Here is a 16786-nt window from a genome sequence, read left to right on the forward strand (position 1 = left end):
GGAGTTCTGGGGGTGCTTTGTGTGATTGGGAGATGGGAATAGTGGCATGGGGATGTTTCTGGTTAATTCATGATCTGGGATAGCCCTAGAAATATCATTTGGAGTAGTTTTTAGTTCCCTCTGGGAACTATACCTACAGCTGCTGCTCTATGAGCATTGTTACAGTAGTAGAAGAACTACTGTGCTTAGTGGCAGCCCACTTAGAAAAAGCATAGGAAGAATTTTTTGTTCATTTATTTGTTATTTTACTACTTCATTTCTTTGCTTATCCCATTAATGATCTTTCACTGTAAGCAAAGTCACCTGAATTACAAAACAACATTAACAAGAGGTTAGAACTAATACAGAAGGTTTTAAACTTCTGATGATCTGTAAGAACACATTACATTTTACATTAAATCATTAATGCATTTAGACTGAGATTCATATTAATTTATCTTAGATTTTAGGATTAAATGATCACTAGATCTACACAATATTTTTAAATGTGTTTTTCTTGTTGTTGGGGTAGAATATATAAAAATTAATAACAGTGACATAATATTTCATACAGTTCCTTAAAGTGTGAAATTGCTCTAAGTATTACACAGCTCCAGTTGAAAAGTGGTTACCCTAAATAAATTTTTTAGTGTTGTCTGGGTTACTTTAAGAAGCATAACTGAGCATGTTAGGATAAAACCGCTTTATTGAGACAGCACACAGTGACACTGTGGTTTATATTAATTATTTTTTTTCCAAATGCAGCTCACATTCTGAATTTTACACAGTTTCACTATGTAAATGTTAAGCTTCTGTCATTAATCTCCCAAGAGCTTTAATGCCTAGGACTCTTCCCGAACCACGCATGTGCCTTTATTGCATAAATTTCATCTTTGGATTAATTGCACTGAAAGTATGTTTTGAAGGAGCTATTATCTGTTGAAAATGTAATATTATAATTTAATCTCTTTGAAAATGAGAGCTTGAAAGTACCGCTCTTATTTTTAGTGAAATATTTATTTGGATATCAAGATATTCTCCTTATATTGAAGGTCTTCTTACCATCGGTGGAGAAAATTTATTTGGGACTATTAGTTTCTATTTAGTCTTATTTATCAGGAGGTATCAGAGCAATTCAGCAACTTCTAGACCACTTATCTCTTTATAGATGAGGAAATTGAGATAAATGGGAGTTCTAATCAAGAAAGATTTGTAATAACATACTTCCTGGATCTTTTTTTGGGATAGCTTCTAGAATTATGTGGAGTAAGCATGACTGCTGAGAAGCCTTCAGGAGCAGTGTCATGCCAGGTATGTCTTAAAGCCAAAATCAATAATATGGGAAAACCTGGTGGATACCTTAGTAACCAGAACAAATATAAATAAATGTATATGCTCTGTTGAGACTCCTTCTATGTCTTAACAGCCTAATTTCCAACTCTTGGGCACATGTTTCAGGACTAAAGATGAATATTGCTGCAGTCACAGTCACAACTCTGGGCTGTGCTGATTCTGCTCCAGGTATGGGAGGTAAACCCAGTGAGGTTACTTCCTTCTAGATTTCTCCCTGATTGCTGTTTTTTTCTAACTGACAGGCAGGCCATGGGAAGGATTTGTTGGCCCTTCCTTGCATACCCAAAAGTGAAACCAAAGAGTAAGGTTGTTTTATTTTTGATGGAAAATATCAGGCATCTTTAAAGGAGTTTTTTTTCATTCAGAGATGGAGATCTTTGGGGTCATTTGTCTTGGCAAGGTGTTTACCTTTGCTAACTGCAAAGCCTTTGGTTGCTGCCTCAGACTCTAGCAACCAAGGTTAGGACAGATGAATCCTCCAGTGTATACAGTTGAGATCGATAGCCGAACTATTTAACTTGGTTATAAGATATTTTCTCTCCAAAGTTCGGAAGAAAGCTGCATCTATTTATATTTCTTGGGGCTGAGTGGAAGGCAAAGCTCTTGTTCTGAGAGTCATTAAGCATGCTTAGCACATTAGCATTTTGGTTCCAATGAGGGGTGCATTATTGAAAGAAATGTCCCAACTATTCCTGCACACTGTGTGACCTAAAGCAGTGCAGCCCTGGTGAGTGTGAAATGGCTACCTTTTCATGAGACTGGAGCAGAGGATGAGCTCCAGGTGTAGACCTAATACACCTTGGCTGTTAATTGGCGTTCGGTCCATGGTACCAAAGTAGAGCCAAACACCTTGTGTTGTGGTAGTTCATGTTACAAAACTTGCCAGGTCCTCAGCCCTGTGGGTTTCATTCTTGGTCCAGTAAGACAGTGGTACCTGATAAATTAGTTATAGCTGCAGAGGGCTTAGGAAATCAGGGAGGTTCTTATAGCAGAGAACAGAACCAAAATGCTTGGTAGAATGATGTGATAAAAGAAAGACTTCCCTATTGATTTGGAGGAGACTCTATGGGATCAGTATGTGCTAAAATCTATTGGAAGTTTTTTGGACTGGAAAGCAAATGCTGAGAAAATCATTATTCTGCTCTTGTTCCAATTTCTCTGATGAAGCAGATAGTAAATAGGAGGTAGAAATGTGTTTTGCCTGATCGGAGTTACTTTATGTCAGTTTATACCTTTGTCTTCTAACAGGATATTGCTTTATGGATTGGAAGCACTTTTGGTAATTCCCACACCCCCATCCCAACCCCACCTTTGGGGTTGAAAGAAAGAGGCAGTTCTACTGAGCATTTGACAGTTCATAATTAAAATCTTTTTTCCTCTAAACTCTAGGTGTCAAGACAAATGTTAGCACATAGTATACATAGGGATCAGATTAGGCTTCTGTGTGCGGGACACTGTATTTTTAGGTGTCTCAAAACTTGTTTACATCCCTGCCGAGCTTGCTACCTGGCAGCTTAATGTAACTCAGCAGCTGCCAACAGACGAGGAGCAAACGGCCGCTGGGCACCAGGCATCGTCTGGGCCGAAGCACAGCTGCACCATTGTGGGCACTGCTCTCCTCAGCTGCCCGCCGAGGCACCTGCGGTCTGTGGCAGGCGACCATGTGGCTGCCGCGTGGGCCCCTCAGAACCCACGTGCCGAGTGGGGTGGGGGTGTGTGCCATTGCCCGGGAAACAGCTCCCCTCTCCCCCTTACCCCCCCAAAATGGATACAAGGCTGCATGCTCGAGCTGTGAGGGCGGGAAGCCAGAGACCCCCGCCCAGCCTCCCGCCGAGGGGTGGGGGAGCTACGGGCCCGCGGACGCCGCTGGGTCCATGGCGGTGACTCCCGCCGCTCTGTCCCGGTGCTGGCTGGGTTTCCTTCTTTCCTGCCCACCCTTCCCTTGCCCGTCGCCCGTTTCTCACAGCGCTGTGCGCCAGTGAGCGTGGCATGAGCAGCGGCATTTGACCTCGTCTGTGTCTTCATCTCACTCCGGGTGTAACAGCGAGTCCCCCAGCCCGGAACACTGTGTCTCCCATGGATTATCTTCTTTACTTCCCCTTCTATCAGCACCTGTTATCTCTTCTTGAATGTGATATGGTCTGTCAATTCATGCTAACAGAAATTTTCCTGAGGTGTTACTTTATTCCAGTCTGTAATGACCTAGGACTTTGACACCCAATTTTACCTCATTCATCACACCTTGCGTTAAATATTATGGGCTTTTTCCTTCGCTAGTTGTAACTGCAGTGTGCATGCTGTACAATGATCAATACATTATGTTTGGTTTTGACCTTTCAATTGATTTTACTAATTTCTGTAAGAACGCTTACCCAGAATCCTTTTTAATCGAGTGTATTAATATGTCTTAGTTCTCTTTCAAGTTAAGTATTGAATTAGTGCCACTTAACTGGAAGCAGATGGTATCAATTATTGCCTTTCACATCAAAGTATTCTGTCAATTCTTCTTAAAAACCAATCAATTTGCAGTTACTGTGATTGCTTGACTTTTGCTTTGCTGATGTCATTCATTTCCAATTTGACAATTAAAATTAGAGTTGCTCATATGTTAATATAAATAGCATACTTTTGGGAGGGGACTCTCAAAGTCTTGGCTGAACAGTTGTGAATTATTTTAAAAATACAATTTTGGTGATTTTCTTAATGATCGAATAAAATTGTTCTTGCATAAACAAATTTGTAGGATTGTTTGTATTAAAATGAATTATGTTTACTGAAACCCTACATTAGGACAAAATGAGATTTGTGGTAAAGGTATGTACACTGGTGCTGTAATGCTCCCTACTATAATCGCATATAAAAATGTTACAATCTTGCCGATACAAGAATTATTTACTTTAAAAGAAAAAAAAAGGGGGAAGGGGGAATATAAGTATCTGTAGTGAAAAACAAAGCATTTAAAAAGCAGAGGATGTTAGTTAAATCCTTACAAACAGTTCATGAAACATGGCCTTGGGAGAAGGAATACACACCATAAATACATCAAGCTGGGACACAAGATAGGATAAAAGAGAACCAAATGGTTAATGAGACTAAACAGGAAATCATTTGAGCTATGTGTGAGCCATTGTAATTATCATACTGAAAGATCCACCCTGGAGCAGAAGGCCTCCTTCTAACAAAGCCCCTTCTCTCCAGAACATGAGTGGTGGGGAAAAAAAAAAAAAAAAAAGCACCATACCTTTACATGGAGATGAGGCTTGTAAGAACCTGTAGGAATTAAACATAATTGTAAACAATTGTTTGAAGTGTATAAGAAGTTTTACTGTGTTACGAGGTGTGCTAGCTTTGTGGATTTACAACCTAGCACCCATCTCTGCGCAGATTTGCAGTAAGCAAATAACTCTTTGTGTGAATCAGCTCTTGCATACCAGGTGAAGAACCTAGATTTGGGATAATATTGCCATTAAAATGTTATATATTAAATCTGATGAAATATTGATTCCTTTGAAGGTGTGACCATATTTTCTATTCTGTAAGAGTTTTCCCTGAAAGCTATTAATGGCAGCAAAATTTAAACAATTCTCAGATAGCAAAACTAATAACCCATTTTTTGAGTTTTCCTCTGTTTCATGTATGATAATAACCGGCTCTACAAAAACTTAATGAAGAATTACTAACTACAATCCATTTTCTGCTTAAGCAGATTAACTTTCTGTTGACATGAAAAATAGACTTAGAAATGCAAAACATTTCTGGTCCTATTTCAGAGCCTGTTCGGACTTCTTTACAAGACTTATCTTTTAAAAATCCTAGATTAAATATCTACTTTTTCAACAGATTTACTTAAACAAATGGAAAGGCTGAGAGGACAATCTTTTTTCTTTTTTATTTTTTTTACTTACAGTAAATGTATTTTGTCTTGGCTTAAATGAAATTAATTAGGCTAAGCCAGATAAATCCAGCTTTGATGTAAATTCAAACAGATTTTTATTTTAGCTTTTTTTTTCCTCTTTGAGAACTGCTTGTTTGCTAATGTAAGTTTGAAAACAGACATAGTGCCTGGCTCTGCTTGTTCTTTTAGTCTTTAGTTCCTCTGCAAAATTTTTTCATTGCTTTCAAAAAAAACCCCCAACAAAACCCTTTGATTCCCCATCCTTCTGCTTTTCTGACATCCTGTGTATTTTTACTGGTTTATACATCTTCATTCTGCTCCTCTCTTTTTCTAGATCTTGATTCTTCTTTCTGCTTTCAGGATCTTGCAGTTCGGTACTTGAAATGTTTGTCCTTTTGACTTTCTCCGCAAGTCTTTTGCTTCCGAGTCTCATTTTTGTCCCCTTTTATATGTTTTTGAGCTACGAAAAACTGTGGTGTTCTTGTTAGTTGACAAGAGGGCTGGCTTGTTGCACTTGTCAGGAAACATTCCCTACTTGTATGTAGCCGCACACCTAGCACAATTTTCCGCATTTTTTGTTAGATCTTCACTGAATACTGCTTTTTCTTCACTAAAAATTCTTGGTTAAGACCCTAAATGCTTTCTGAATATTTGGCTTGGGTTTCATCTGTTTCCACTCATAACAGATCTTATGATGATTCTGTCATCTTTGGGTTATGCAATTTTTTCCTTATTAATGTTTCAGAACATAATAACAATGGCAATAGATACCACTTTCTGCTAAAAATTTACCCTCCTAGTAGCAGAGCTTGTATACAGTTTTTATGCTAGAGACAGAGCAGGAGAACAGCTTAGTATATTGCTGCATTAGTTTTAATAAAATGGGAGAAAACTGAAAGACTGTGAAATCCTGTCATTGTGAAGTACAACAGTGTGAGGAAGAGTTACAGAAGATGTAGGAGAAAAGGAGGAATGAGATGAAATACTGTTAGATTGGAACAAAGCAGCTGAGTAGTATAAAACATTTAAGCCTTTTCAGATATAGTAATATGACATACATGAAATAGGTTGTTTTTTAAAAAAACGTACGCTTCTATTCTAAGTTGTACTTACGGAAGGGAAACAAGCAATTCAATGATATACATTCTTGATGAACTCTGATACATATACCAATGAACTCTTAATTCATTTATTAGTAGCTCTGCTTTTCTTTGGGAAGATTTCAAATCAGCTCTTTGGCCTGAGGACAAAGTGTTAAAATAAAGCACATAAAATGATGTCCACAGAAGGATAGTGATGAAAAGGGTGGAGTTGAACCAAATGAGCTGGAAAATGCTTTCTAGGCAGAACTGAAACCTTTATTACAATAAACATATGTCTGCCTCTGGTGGTGGAGATAATTGGAAGCTGGATCAGACCTTGGGCTGCTAGCCTTCAGGCAACATTGGAGGAGTAGTCTTTGTACCCTGACAAAAGATTTCTTAAATTATGAAAATACAAATCTGCAGTGATTGATATGCCTCCAGACATATGTTTTCTGTTTCATTTTGTGGATACCATAGCACTTGTGCTTCCTAATCAGCATACTTTAGTTACAGAGATATACCTTTTCTTAATTCTGTTCACCAGGGCTAACAGGCAAATTGGAGGCACACACAGTGGTATGTGCATTTCAATTTTTTGATCTTGGGTATTTACAGGTGAAGAAACCTCCAGAACTACTGGTATCAGTTACTTATTACAAGCTGTGTCTTGGGCAATTGTGTCATCCTTTCAGAAAACTAATACAACTCTGTCATAAAAGCAGTTAGATTTCTTTTCATCCCACTGTTCCTATTAAAGGAGTGCCAGGCTTATGTGATTGTCAGCCTAATTTTGTCTAGTTTTCACAGTCATTTGCCTTGGGCTAATACTGTCCTTTAACTTTTGCAATGATCTGCTTTTTCTACTATCTCTCCTTTCCTGGGTTTGGGGCATTTAAAGTGCTTAAGGTATTTCATTATATCATTTCCTTGTTTTCTTGTGTTGCTAAGCTGAATGAAACAAGTTGATTGATTTTTTTTCTCAAAAGGTTGGCTTTTTGGACTGGCTGGATGTCTCTCCCCACTTTCCCCTTTTGAATTTGAAGATCCTCAATTCATTCATGTAAAAGCTTTGACAGAACTGGTGTGTTTCATTGAAACACAGTTAAGAAGGTCAAAGGTGTTTTTCATCAAAGGGATGATGTGGTAAGTCAGCACACTGAGTTCTGTCTCTTGCACTAACAGAGTCCTTCTGTATGAGGATATTTTAGTAATGCCCATCTCTGCTCGGTGAGCCCTGATTGGCTTACCATACAGTACACTATACATCTATTTACATGATGCAAATACTCTTCCTGACAGCTTAATAAGGAGCTGTTGCTTCGCCTGTGCCTATACACTTTTTCTTCTAAACGTAGTGTTTCAGAACTGGTCATTATATGGAGGACATGGACCTGTTGGACTAGGTCTACAGGAGGGCCACAAGGATGGTCAGAGGGCTGGAGGACCTCTCGCATGAAAGACAGGCTGAGAGAGTTGGGGTTGCTCAGCCTGGAGAAGAGAAGGCTCTGGGGAGACCTTACAGCTGCATTTCAGTACCTAAACAGGGGGCTTATAAGAAAGACAAGGAGAGACCTTTTAGCAGGGCCTGTAGTAATAGGACAAGGGAGAATGGCTTTAAACTGAAAAAGGGTAGATTTAGATATTAGGAAGAAATTCTTTACTGTGAGGATGGTTAGACACCAGAACGGGTTGCCCAGAGAAATTGCAGGTGTCCCATCCCTGGCAGTGTTCAAGGCCAGGCTGGATGGGGCTTTGAGCCACCTGGTCTAGTGGAAGGTGTCCCTACCATGGCAGGGGGTTGGAACTACATGATCTTTAAGGTGCCTTCCAACCCAAACCATTCTATGATTATGCAAATGACAGGGGCAGGGATTGTATTTATAACTCAGTAACCCTGGACAGAGATTGAAAATGTTGGCAGGGTTATATATTTGGGATTCGTATTGATGGTAGTTCGCCCTAATGCTGAAATCCTGCAACCAGTGGCAAACTATTATTATTAATAATATCATCGTCATTACTTTGACAATTTCTGCCTGTGCTTGTTTGTGTGATCATATTCACTTTCCTTAAGAATTCAGATACAGGATCCTAAGTATCGTTAATTTTTTCCTAACCTTGGGAAACATCACGCAAAATATGTTTTTTTTCCAGAAAACACAGGAATCTAATAAATTGGAAAGTGTTCATTAATAACCAGTCTGTTAATGCATTTATGTAAATTGTGATTGCAATATGTTTCCATTAACAGCTGGGTACTCTAAAGCAATTCAGTCATTACCTGCAGTTGTAGCTCAAGTAAATAATAAATAGGTATCACTTTCAACTATCGGCATCGTATGTGTACATGCTCTGAATTTTCCAAGTATTTCCCTAGATCACTCACAATCCCTTTCAAGCTAAATCAACTTTGAATTTCTCAACTGTTTTCTACATCTGATGTACAAACCCTTCATAAGTTTTCTAAGCATTTGCCAACTCCTGAGAAGAGAGCTTCATGAATGTTAGTCGCTTAGTAATTCTACTCTGTTTTTCTGTTATTTTCTTATCTAATATATTTGCAAACTATTGGGCAATAAATCCAATCAGTAAGTTAATGATATACTGTTGACTTGCATAGCATGCACCAAAATTTTTTAGTCATAAAACAATGTTATAATTAAGTTAAATATTACCCAAAGACACACTGGGTTGAAAGTCACTGATCTGCAGAAGCCATATTTCCTTTAAGCTGCAGATTCAGAAAGTGAGGTTCTACAAGTATCTTTCAGAGAGATGTGTGGAAACACAGCTTTTTCAAAGACATTTCATGCCTGATACTAGACAATCAAAGTAACTCTTTTGCGAGTGAGAGCTTGGATAGTAACATAGCCCATGAACGGATTAATATTCTTTTGTGCATTATATTGCTTTGCTCTGGTAGATACTGGGTCATCTACAGGACATGAATGCCAACATGGTGATGGCTCCTCTGCTCCACCTGGGGAACTGTGTGTTTTCACCAACCATTATGGAGACAGCAGTGAAGAAAAACAGGGTAAGTCTCAGTGGGCTTCGTCATAAGCATGACACAGTTTGCTGAATGCAGCAGCAGAGAAAACCAGGGGACGATTGTGGTTTTTTTGATGTTACAAAAACGTTTGGGAACTCTTACCCCCTGCTTCATTTGATTTTTCTAAGAATTTCTTTATGCTTCAGTTGGATTTTTCCTACTTAATTTTCAACCTCTATGCAATGCATCTTTCATAAGTCTTCATGTGGATATTATGTAGCAAAGCAAGTGTTTCCTTATCCACATAAATTCAATGGATATTTAACAAGTATTACTTCTTTTCCTTAATTCATGGTAAAATTTCTGAAATTCAGGTTTCATCTAAATATCTAGGTCAAGGTATAAGTGACAAGAGATTTTTATTTATTTTTTTTTTCAGTCTAGACAAGGGGGAAAAGCTTCTTGAATTCATGAACTGACTCTCCTAGCTGAATTTGTCTCGTATTCAGAGGCTATGAATACATTTGCTCCTGTTGCCTTTAAAGGAAAGATCTAAGCAGTGAGAATTAATTTTAACTGCTAATGTCTGAGTAAATTTGCATCAGCAATCTATTTCCCGAATACTGTAACACAAAACAATGCTGTAAATGATTTCATATGATGCATAAGATAGTCCTGCTCTCTAAGCATCTTTGTTCTGGTATGCAAAGAAGTTTGGATTTACCAAAAATTCTGATTTCAACTAGAAGCTTATCCAAGATCTTCCACTCACTGTGCAACAAAGAAAGCTAATGTCCTTGTTGGGTTTTTAAGGTTTAGCTTTAAATCTGAAGTAGATTGTCTTTGGGTAACCCTCTTTGTTTCTGTGAACACTGAAAAATGTTAATTTGAGTATGTTAGTGATCAGTAAAGTCAGTTGAAATCTGTGGGAAAGAGCAGTAACTTAAATCCAGATTACCCAAATTACAATTAGTGTGCCCAGATATGCGCTGTTTCTCTTCTAAGAGTTTTATGCAAATACAACGCAGATATCTGTTCGGAACAGGAGTCTAGAATCATCTCTAAGATACTTTATTTTTGTTCTTCTGCGAATAAGAAAATTGTTGAGACTGTATTGGGCATCAATACATTTGGTAACTTTATTTTACTGGACTGAAATGTCATAAATACCAGTGGCTGGAAATTATACCTGTTGAACCTCCTGATGTGTCACTAACACATCACAGGTCAGCATATTTTTTTTTATCAGTTGCACAAGAGATAGTTAGGCTGTGTTTCACTGCATATCTTTGAAATCATCACTGTGCTTTGTGTTTCCCTAGGAAGAGTATTTCCTCCAGGCAGCATTTTCTGTTACGATTGCAGACTATGCAGCAAGAAATGCATTCTTCCATTAATTTTTGTGGATGCTTTTTACACTTGCTTGTTGAGGGCATACTGCTATAGGTAAATACTTATATGAAAGTACAGAAATTAAAAGTTGCTCCAAGTCTAGTTTAGAAAAATGAGCCTATGGTTCTCTGAAAGGCCTGAATACCAAATAATGTTGTATTTTAAGTATGGATAAGCAAGAGTTCTGGAACAAGGTTCCACAGGCTGTGGATGCTGGGGCTGCTTGGATAATGCTTTGGATCACTCCTGGAGAGAAGTTAATGTCAGATATAACTTTAGATTAGGGTGTCAAATTGAAAATTCATCCCACTGACACCGATGCTTCTGATTTGGGATTATTGCTAAATAGTTTTTCTCCTTAGGTTTCAGCTCACCAATCTCATGTCCGTGACAGGATCGTGCTGTTTTCTCTGGGCTCTTTTCCGGTTTAAGGATGTTTCTGCACTGAAAATAATCAAAGCTGGTATTTCAGATGATGCGTTTTTATTGTCATTTTGGAGTTCATATGTAGCTGGTTTGTGCTTTGCCACAGCATTAGAAAAGGAGCAGAATAAACCCTACAGTCATTTTTTTTTATCCTTGAACTACTATTGCAAAACAGTCATCAGAGGGTGAATGATAACTAACTACTCTTAAAAAATATTTTACTCCCACAGTATCGCAAACTGAGATTTTATACACATACACACTTGAAATAGAACCTTAAATTGTACCTGTTTCTGAGACTTGGAATTTTTCCTTAGAGGCTATTTTAAATATTTGTTTTGTTCACAGGAAATTCAAAAAATATCTAGAACATGCTACACATTTCTTCCTTCTGGCCTTTTCTTCCCTAAGCAGTGACGTTATCTTTTTAAATCTATCTTCCAGCAAATTTACATTGGTTTGCCTTCAGGTTATATTTTCTGTGAAAATGAATATTGCCTTGAAAAATAATAATGAATGATCAAGTGGGTTAAGTGGGTGGGTTTTTTTTTAAAATTTAAAAAGGTGCTGGTTTTGCTATTTTGTACTGATTTAAAATTATTTTTTCAGCCAAAAGAAAATTTCTGATGAAATGTTGAATGTGATTTGGTGCATTTCATGTAATGTGAAGCAAATATTCCTCAGCAGTGTTTGTGCTTTTGATGAACCACTGACATGCTTTTCAGCCACTTAAAGAGCTAAGGAAAAAAAGCAGCAATAAAAAGTGGGTTGATGAATTAGCCAGTCTGCACATTAACTTGAGACTGGAATGCTTACGTGAATTATGTCTATTTTCTCCTCTCTCACTTTTTATAATTAATTGTTGCAGTAAGTTGATGTGAATATGAAAGCCATGAAATTGGACATCATAGTATGACTGTAAACACTGCAGTTGCAATTTTAAAACTATTAGTGCATTGTGATAATATAGAATAGACCAGAAGCATAGGTAGGGGCCTGGAGTAAACACCAATATGAGAGGGAGCGCGAAAGCAATCCAGCTCTTGTGTCTAACTAGAATCCTGATTAGAAGGTGGAGTCTTAACCCATCCTCCTCTGCTTTACAAAAGAAAATGAGGGTGAACTGAAAGTTTTCACACAGCACATGAAATCTGGAGACAGTCCCACATACTGGGTATTTTCCTTGGAGTGAAGTTGCAATAAGCTTGCTCTTCACAGAAGCATCTGATTAGAGGTTTCTTTTTTTTTTTTTAATAATCCTTCCATCACCACAATAAATTATTCAAGGAATGGGGCTGTCCAGCCTGTCAGGCACATGCAAGCTCTTTCATTCAGTTTGGATGCAACGCTTAAAGGGCTGTCTGACACCAGAGCAGAAACAAACAACTGACCCTCCCTCCCAGTAAGCTATTATTTATCTGGTCACATACTCACCTCAAATTCCCTGAACGAACTGGTACACCATACTGGCTTCTGTGCCAGAAAGACAAGTTCTGCCTCCCTTTTTCACCTATGCTGCCCTACAGGGGAATGTAGAGCAGCAGTCCTTCCCCACCACGTGGCTATGTGCACTGGAAGAAATCAGATCAGAGGAAAGGCAAATGGGGAGATTGTGCCATTCTGAGGACTTGTTTCAGCTTTTCTCTAAACAACATGGTTTCTGCTTTGATGCGGCAGCTTAGTAAAGATGATAAGCACTGGTAAACTTTGGGGTATGTCATGTGATGAGAGCCTCACCTTTCTGTTATTAGGCCCTGGGGTGTTTCTGCAAATGGGCTTATATTCAAAGTTCCTGAAAAATGCAGGTTGCAAAGTGGTGAAATAAACAGTAGTGGAATAAAATTATTTTTTTTTTCTATCTGGTTATTTCCTGGTGTTGTGGGTTTTTTTTTTGGTTGTTTGTTTGGTTTTTTTTAATTCCTCTATGCAAGGGCCCTGGATAAACAAAGGATATACTGAAGTTCTGCAGCTGATAGCTGCAGTGCTTTTTAAGAACAGCCTCTGCATATAAGCTTTGCCAGCTTGGACAGTTTCCTACAAGTAGGTAGCTACACACATATTTGTGAAGAAAAAAGCTTATGTTATAATAATATTACGTAAATGGACAGGATTTGGCAGGGGTAGGGCTAGATGGTTTGTTTTGGTTGTTTAGAGTGTTCATTCTCTCTTGTATCTCTTCCACTGCCCTGTTTCTCTTTGTTCATGATTTAAAATTGTGGTGTCTCACTTTTTAGGAGGTTGTTTGGAGTGTTTCTGTGTACTAGTTAAATAGCAAGTGATGGTGAGGACATACCCCTTTGCTTCTGTTTTTGGGGTTTTAATTTTTTGTTTGTTTGCTTCAATTCAGGTTTCTCCTGTGAAAAGTGTGATTTTGAAACTGATCTGTGCAAAGCTCTTCATGAACTGAATTTACAGCCTGGATGGATAAGAAGAAATGGTCAATCTAGGATGGGACCACCATACTTTGATCACAATGGGAATGACAGTGGTACAAATCCTCATGTTCCTTGAGGGACCTATGAGCTCTTACAAATTATGTAGATCTCTGTTTTATTTGCTTAATTTTACTAATTACTTGACAATTCAGCTGTATTCTGCCAAATGTTTTCTGAGCACTTGAGTCCAATTTTTTAGGTTATTTTAATTACAATAACCAAAATTCCAGAAAAAAAAAGCAGTATTTCAGAAAGCAATTAATGTATCATGGAGGAGCAAGTAATCAGTCATCAGGAGTCATGTTTTATCTACCTGAGTGACCTTTATCTGTTCTGGAGGTTTCTGGTGTAGTTTCAGTCTTGATGGTTGCAAAGTTTAGAAATGAGTATTGGCTCCTCCATCTTGAGATGTATTTTCATTTGTTCTTGGATTAATGAATGCCTGGAGTGTGTGTTTATCTATTATCTGTGGCCTAATATTACTGCTGCAAATACGTTAAGGCGATTTTGGATCTGAGCATGGGAAGAGCTTTGATAGCCTATTTGAGCCAGCTCTTCTCTAAATTTTACTGCAATTCCACTTTGCATCAAAGACTGTCCCTCAACAAAGTAATTCACTGTCCCTGTCTTCAGGCAAAATATGTCCCTTAAATCCAATTGCTAAGTTAACCCTGCTTTCCAAAACTTGGCTTCTTCCTTCTCTAATACGTGATTTTCTTCATACCTTTTTAGCTAACTCGACCCAAATTTTTTAGCTGCAGTGGGCTTTCTCCTACAGTGAGCTTTCCAAAGCTGTCAGAAGGCTTGTTTGTAAGAAAGCAAGGAAGGAGGGAAAGAATTTGATGAGAACACTTAATCTCACAGTAAAGATGGGAGCTGGTTGAGGTAATCGTCCCAAACTGTCTCTCTTCTCCATATTTTCTATTATTCTCTCCCTTTCTGTCCACCCACACCCTTTCACCTCTCCTGTGCACAAGCAGTGCTGCAGCAGCCCTCAGAGAAAGCACCTGAATGCAGGCATGCAGCGTTGTGGAGTGTACAAGCATATAACCTTATGTGGGATGAAAGTGTTCCGGTGAGGCTGTTTAGCCTAGGTGTTTTTCACCTCGTTCCCAAACTGTGATTATCTGGGAGTGTGGAAATCTGTACTGTTCTGAAGTAAGCAGCACCTCCTACACATTGCATAAGCTACCAAACAGGTAGAAGTTCCATATGATGCTTAATGTGAATTAGTGGTTTGAAGAAGAACATGTGGAAAACTTGCTTAGACATCAGCAAAATAAGAATAGCACAGAATGTTTAAAACTTTTCATAGAAGAAACATCAACACCACCCTGCCCTTCCCCCTGCCTCAGTCTACATTTTCCGGCAAGTTCTCATTCCACAGCTGACAATTTTCATGATTCTTTGTAATTAGGAAACTTTATCCATGCAATGTACTTTTAATAGCTTCATTTTTTGCTTGTGCATAGCATACAAGCACATCCTGCTGTTTGTACTATGCTTCTGAAAATAAGGCTGCCCTTAAATAAATGTTGATTTAAACTGACATTAAAACAAAAACTTAATTAACTACCAAGCCTTTTTCATAAACGTAAGTTTTATTTCAAGTATGTAAATTGGTTGTGAAGCATTTTATCTTAAAAAAAAAATGACAGCTCTTCTCATCAAGAAGCAGATAAAAAACAAATACTATGGAATAAAAATATAGCAAACTCTTGACTAGAATCAATTAATTAACCAGGTGACAGTCTTGTTCCAGTTGAAGTTTCTAGGGTTTCTGCTTGATTGGTCATATATACCGCATCAGGATGTGGCAAAGACCTGAAAGATATTCTTGCTTATAACCAGGAAAATGGGTTGCTCTTATCTTGTGAAGAACTGGTAGGGGAGGGTAAGATTTAACTTATGCAGACACCCAAAGCCAGAAAAAGATTGAGAAAACCATTAGCTTCAAGTGTTTGAGAGTTCATTACAGAGAAAATAAACTGTTCAGTCTTCTGTATACTCCTATTGACTTGTTTTAGGTTCTTGGTCACCATTGCATCTGCCAGGTCTAAATTGTATGGTAACCATATTAATCTAAGTTATTTTGACCAGATAACAGAAAGCTTGAATACTTGTACATATTCAGCTTTCTGAAAGGCTGTGTACTCATGTTTGTGGACTGAATGACCAAGGAGATTTAAATATACCTAGTTATTTCAGTTTTCTACCTGGTGAATGGCTAAACTGTATTTCCATTTTCTGAATGCTGGTTCTAATGCATAGGAAATATTTATTTCCTTATGGCAGCTATTCAGGTTTTCCCACTGTTGGTGACTGACTCAACAGACTGTGTTGTAAGTTTTATGTTGGTTCCTGCTTAAAGACCAGAAATTATATCATATGTTGATAACTGAGCCAAGTATGCTTGATGGTAGAGTATTAAAGAGACTTCCTGCCAACAGAATAATGCACACATGTTAGCAGAAGACCAAAGATCACCTGGTAGATGTAATTCCTTTGAAGATTCACGTAATCATTTACTAGAACCCAATACGTTTTTTTTAGCTCTGTTTCTTCTCATGGTTCTTATTTTCACTGAAAATGTAGTTGAACAGACTAGTGACAACCACTTTAAAACAACCACAAATCAAAACACAACCTGTTTTTACTAATTGAAATCTGTTATCTATGCAGATGTTTAATGTAAAATCACTGTTCAAAGAATTTCTTGAAATTACTGTTTCTGCCCCATCTGTGTAAGACACAACGTTCCTGTGGCAGGTGAATTCTGGCCTTATTTATGAGTTTAGATACATTCATCTTTAGGGAACTAAAGGAAAAAAAGTTTAAAACTTTATGGAAGTTAAAAACCAATGAAACAGATTGGAGTCAGGGATAGGGCTCTGCTGAGGCACCAAGCCATCTGTTGTGCGTAGGAAGAATAACCTTGCAGCTGGCAGGCTCAGAAAGTGCTGCCTGAGCAGTCATGAAAGGCCTAAAATCTAGGGGGAGCGTGGCTGCTGCTCTAGTAGCAGGCTGCAAAATGCTTTTCTGTGGAGGATTGCTCAGCTGGCTCCAGCACTGAGCTGGTCTTATGGTCCTTTGTCAGCGACTCGCTAGTTGCACTGAAGGATGAGAGGTCAGGGTGGGTAGTTTTAGAGATGAAGTATTTAGATATTCCTACATATGCTCTGATACTTTGTTTCTGTAGTCATCTTTGGGTTTAGGACTTTTTTAAAAA

The 16786-nt window shown here is 38.2% G+C and overlaps 1 protein-coding gene across 1 annotated transcript in view; it reads left to right on the forward strand.

Moving 5' to 3' along the window:
* Positions 1 to 9186: 9186 nt before the first annotated feature.
* MALRD1 (MAM and LDL receptor class A domain containing 1) overlaps positions 9187 to 16786 on the forward strand; it is a 282296-nt gene continuing 274696 nt past the window's right edge. Inside the window, exons 1-2 of the mRNA XM_040589228.1 lie at positions 9187 to 9349; positions 13470 to 13610. Of these exons, the coding sequence (XP_040445162.1) occupies positions 9187 to 9349; positions 13470 to 13610 (304 nt within the window). The remainder of the gene's footprint in view (positions 9350 to 13469; positions 13611 to 16786) is intronic.

This window comes from Falco naumanni, chromosome 4 (genome assembly GCF_017639655.2).
Source record: "Falco naumanni isolate bFalNau1 chromosome 4, bFalNau1.pat, whole genome shotgun sequence".
Classification (NCBI taxonomy): Eukaryota; Metazoa; Chordata; class Aves; order Falconiformes; family Falconidae; genus Falco; species Falco naumanni.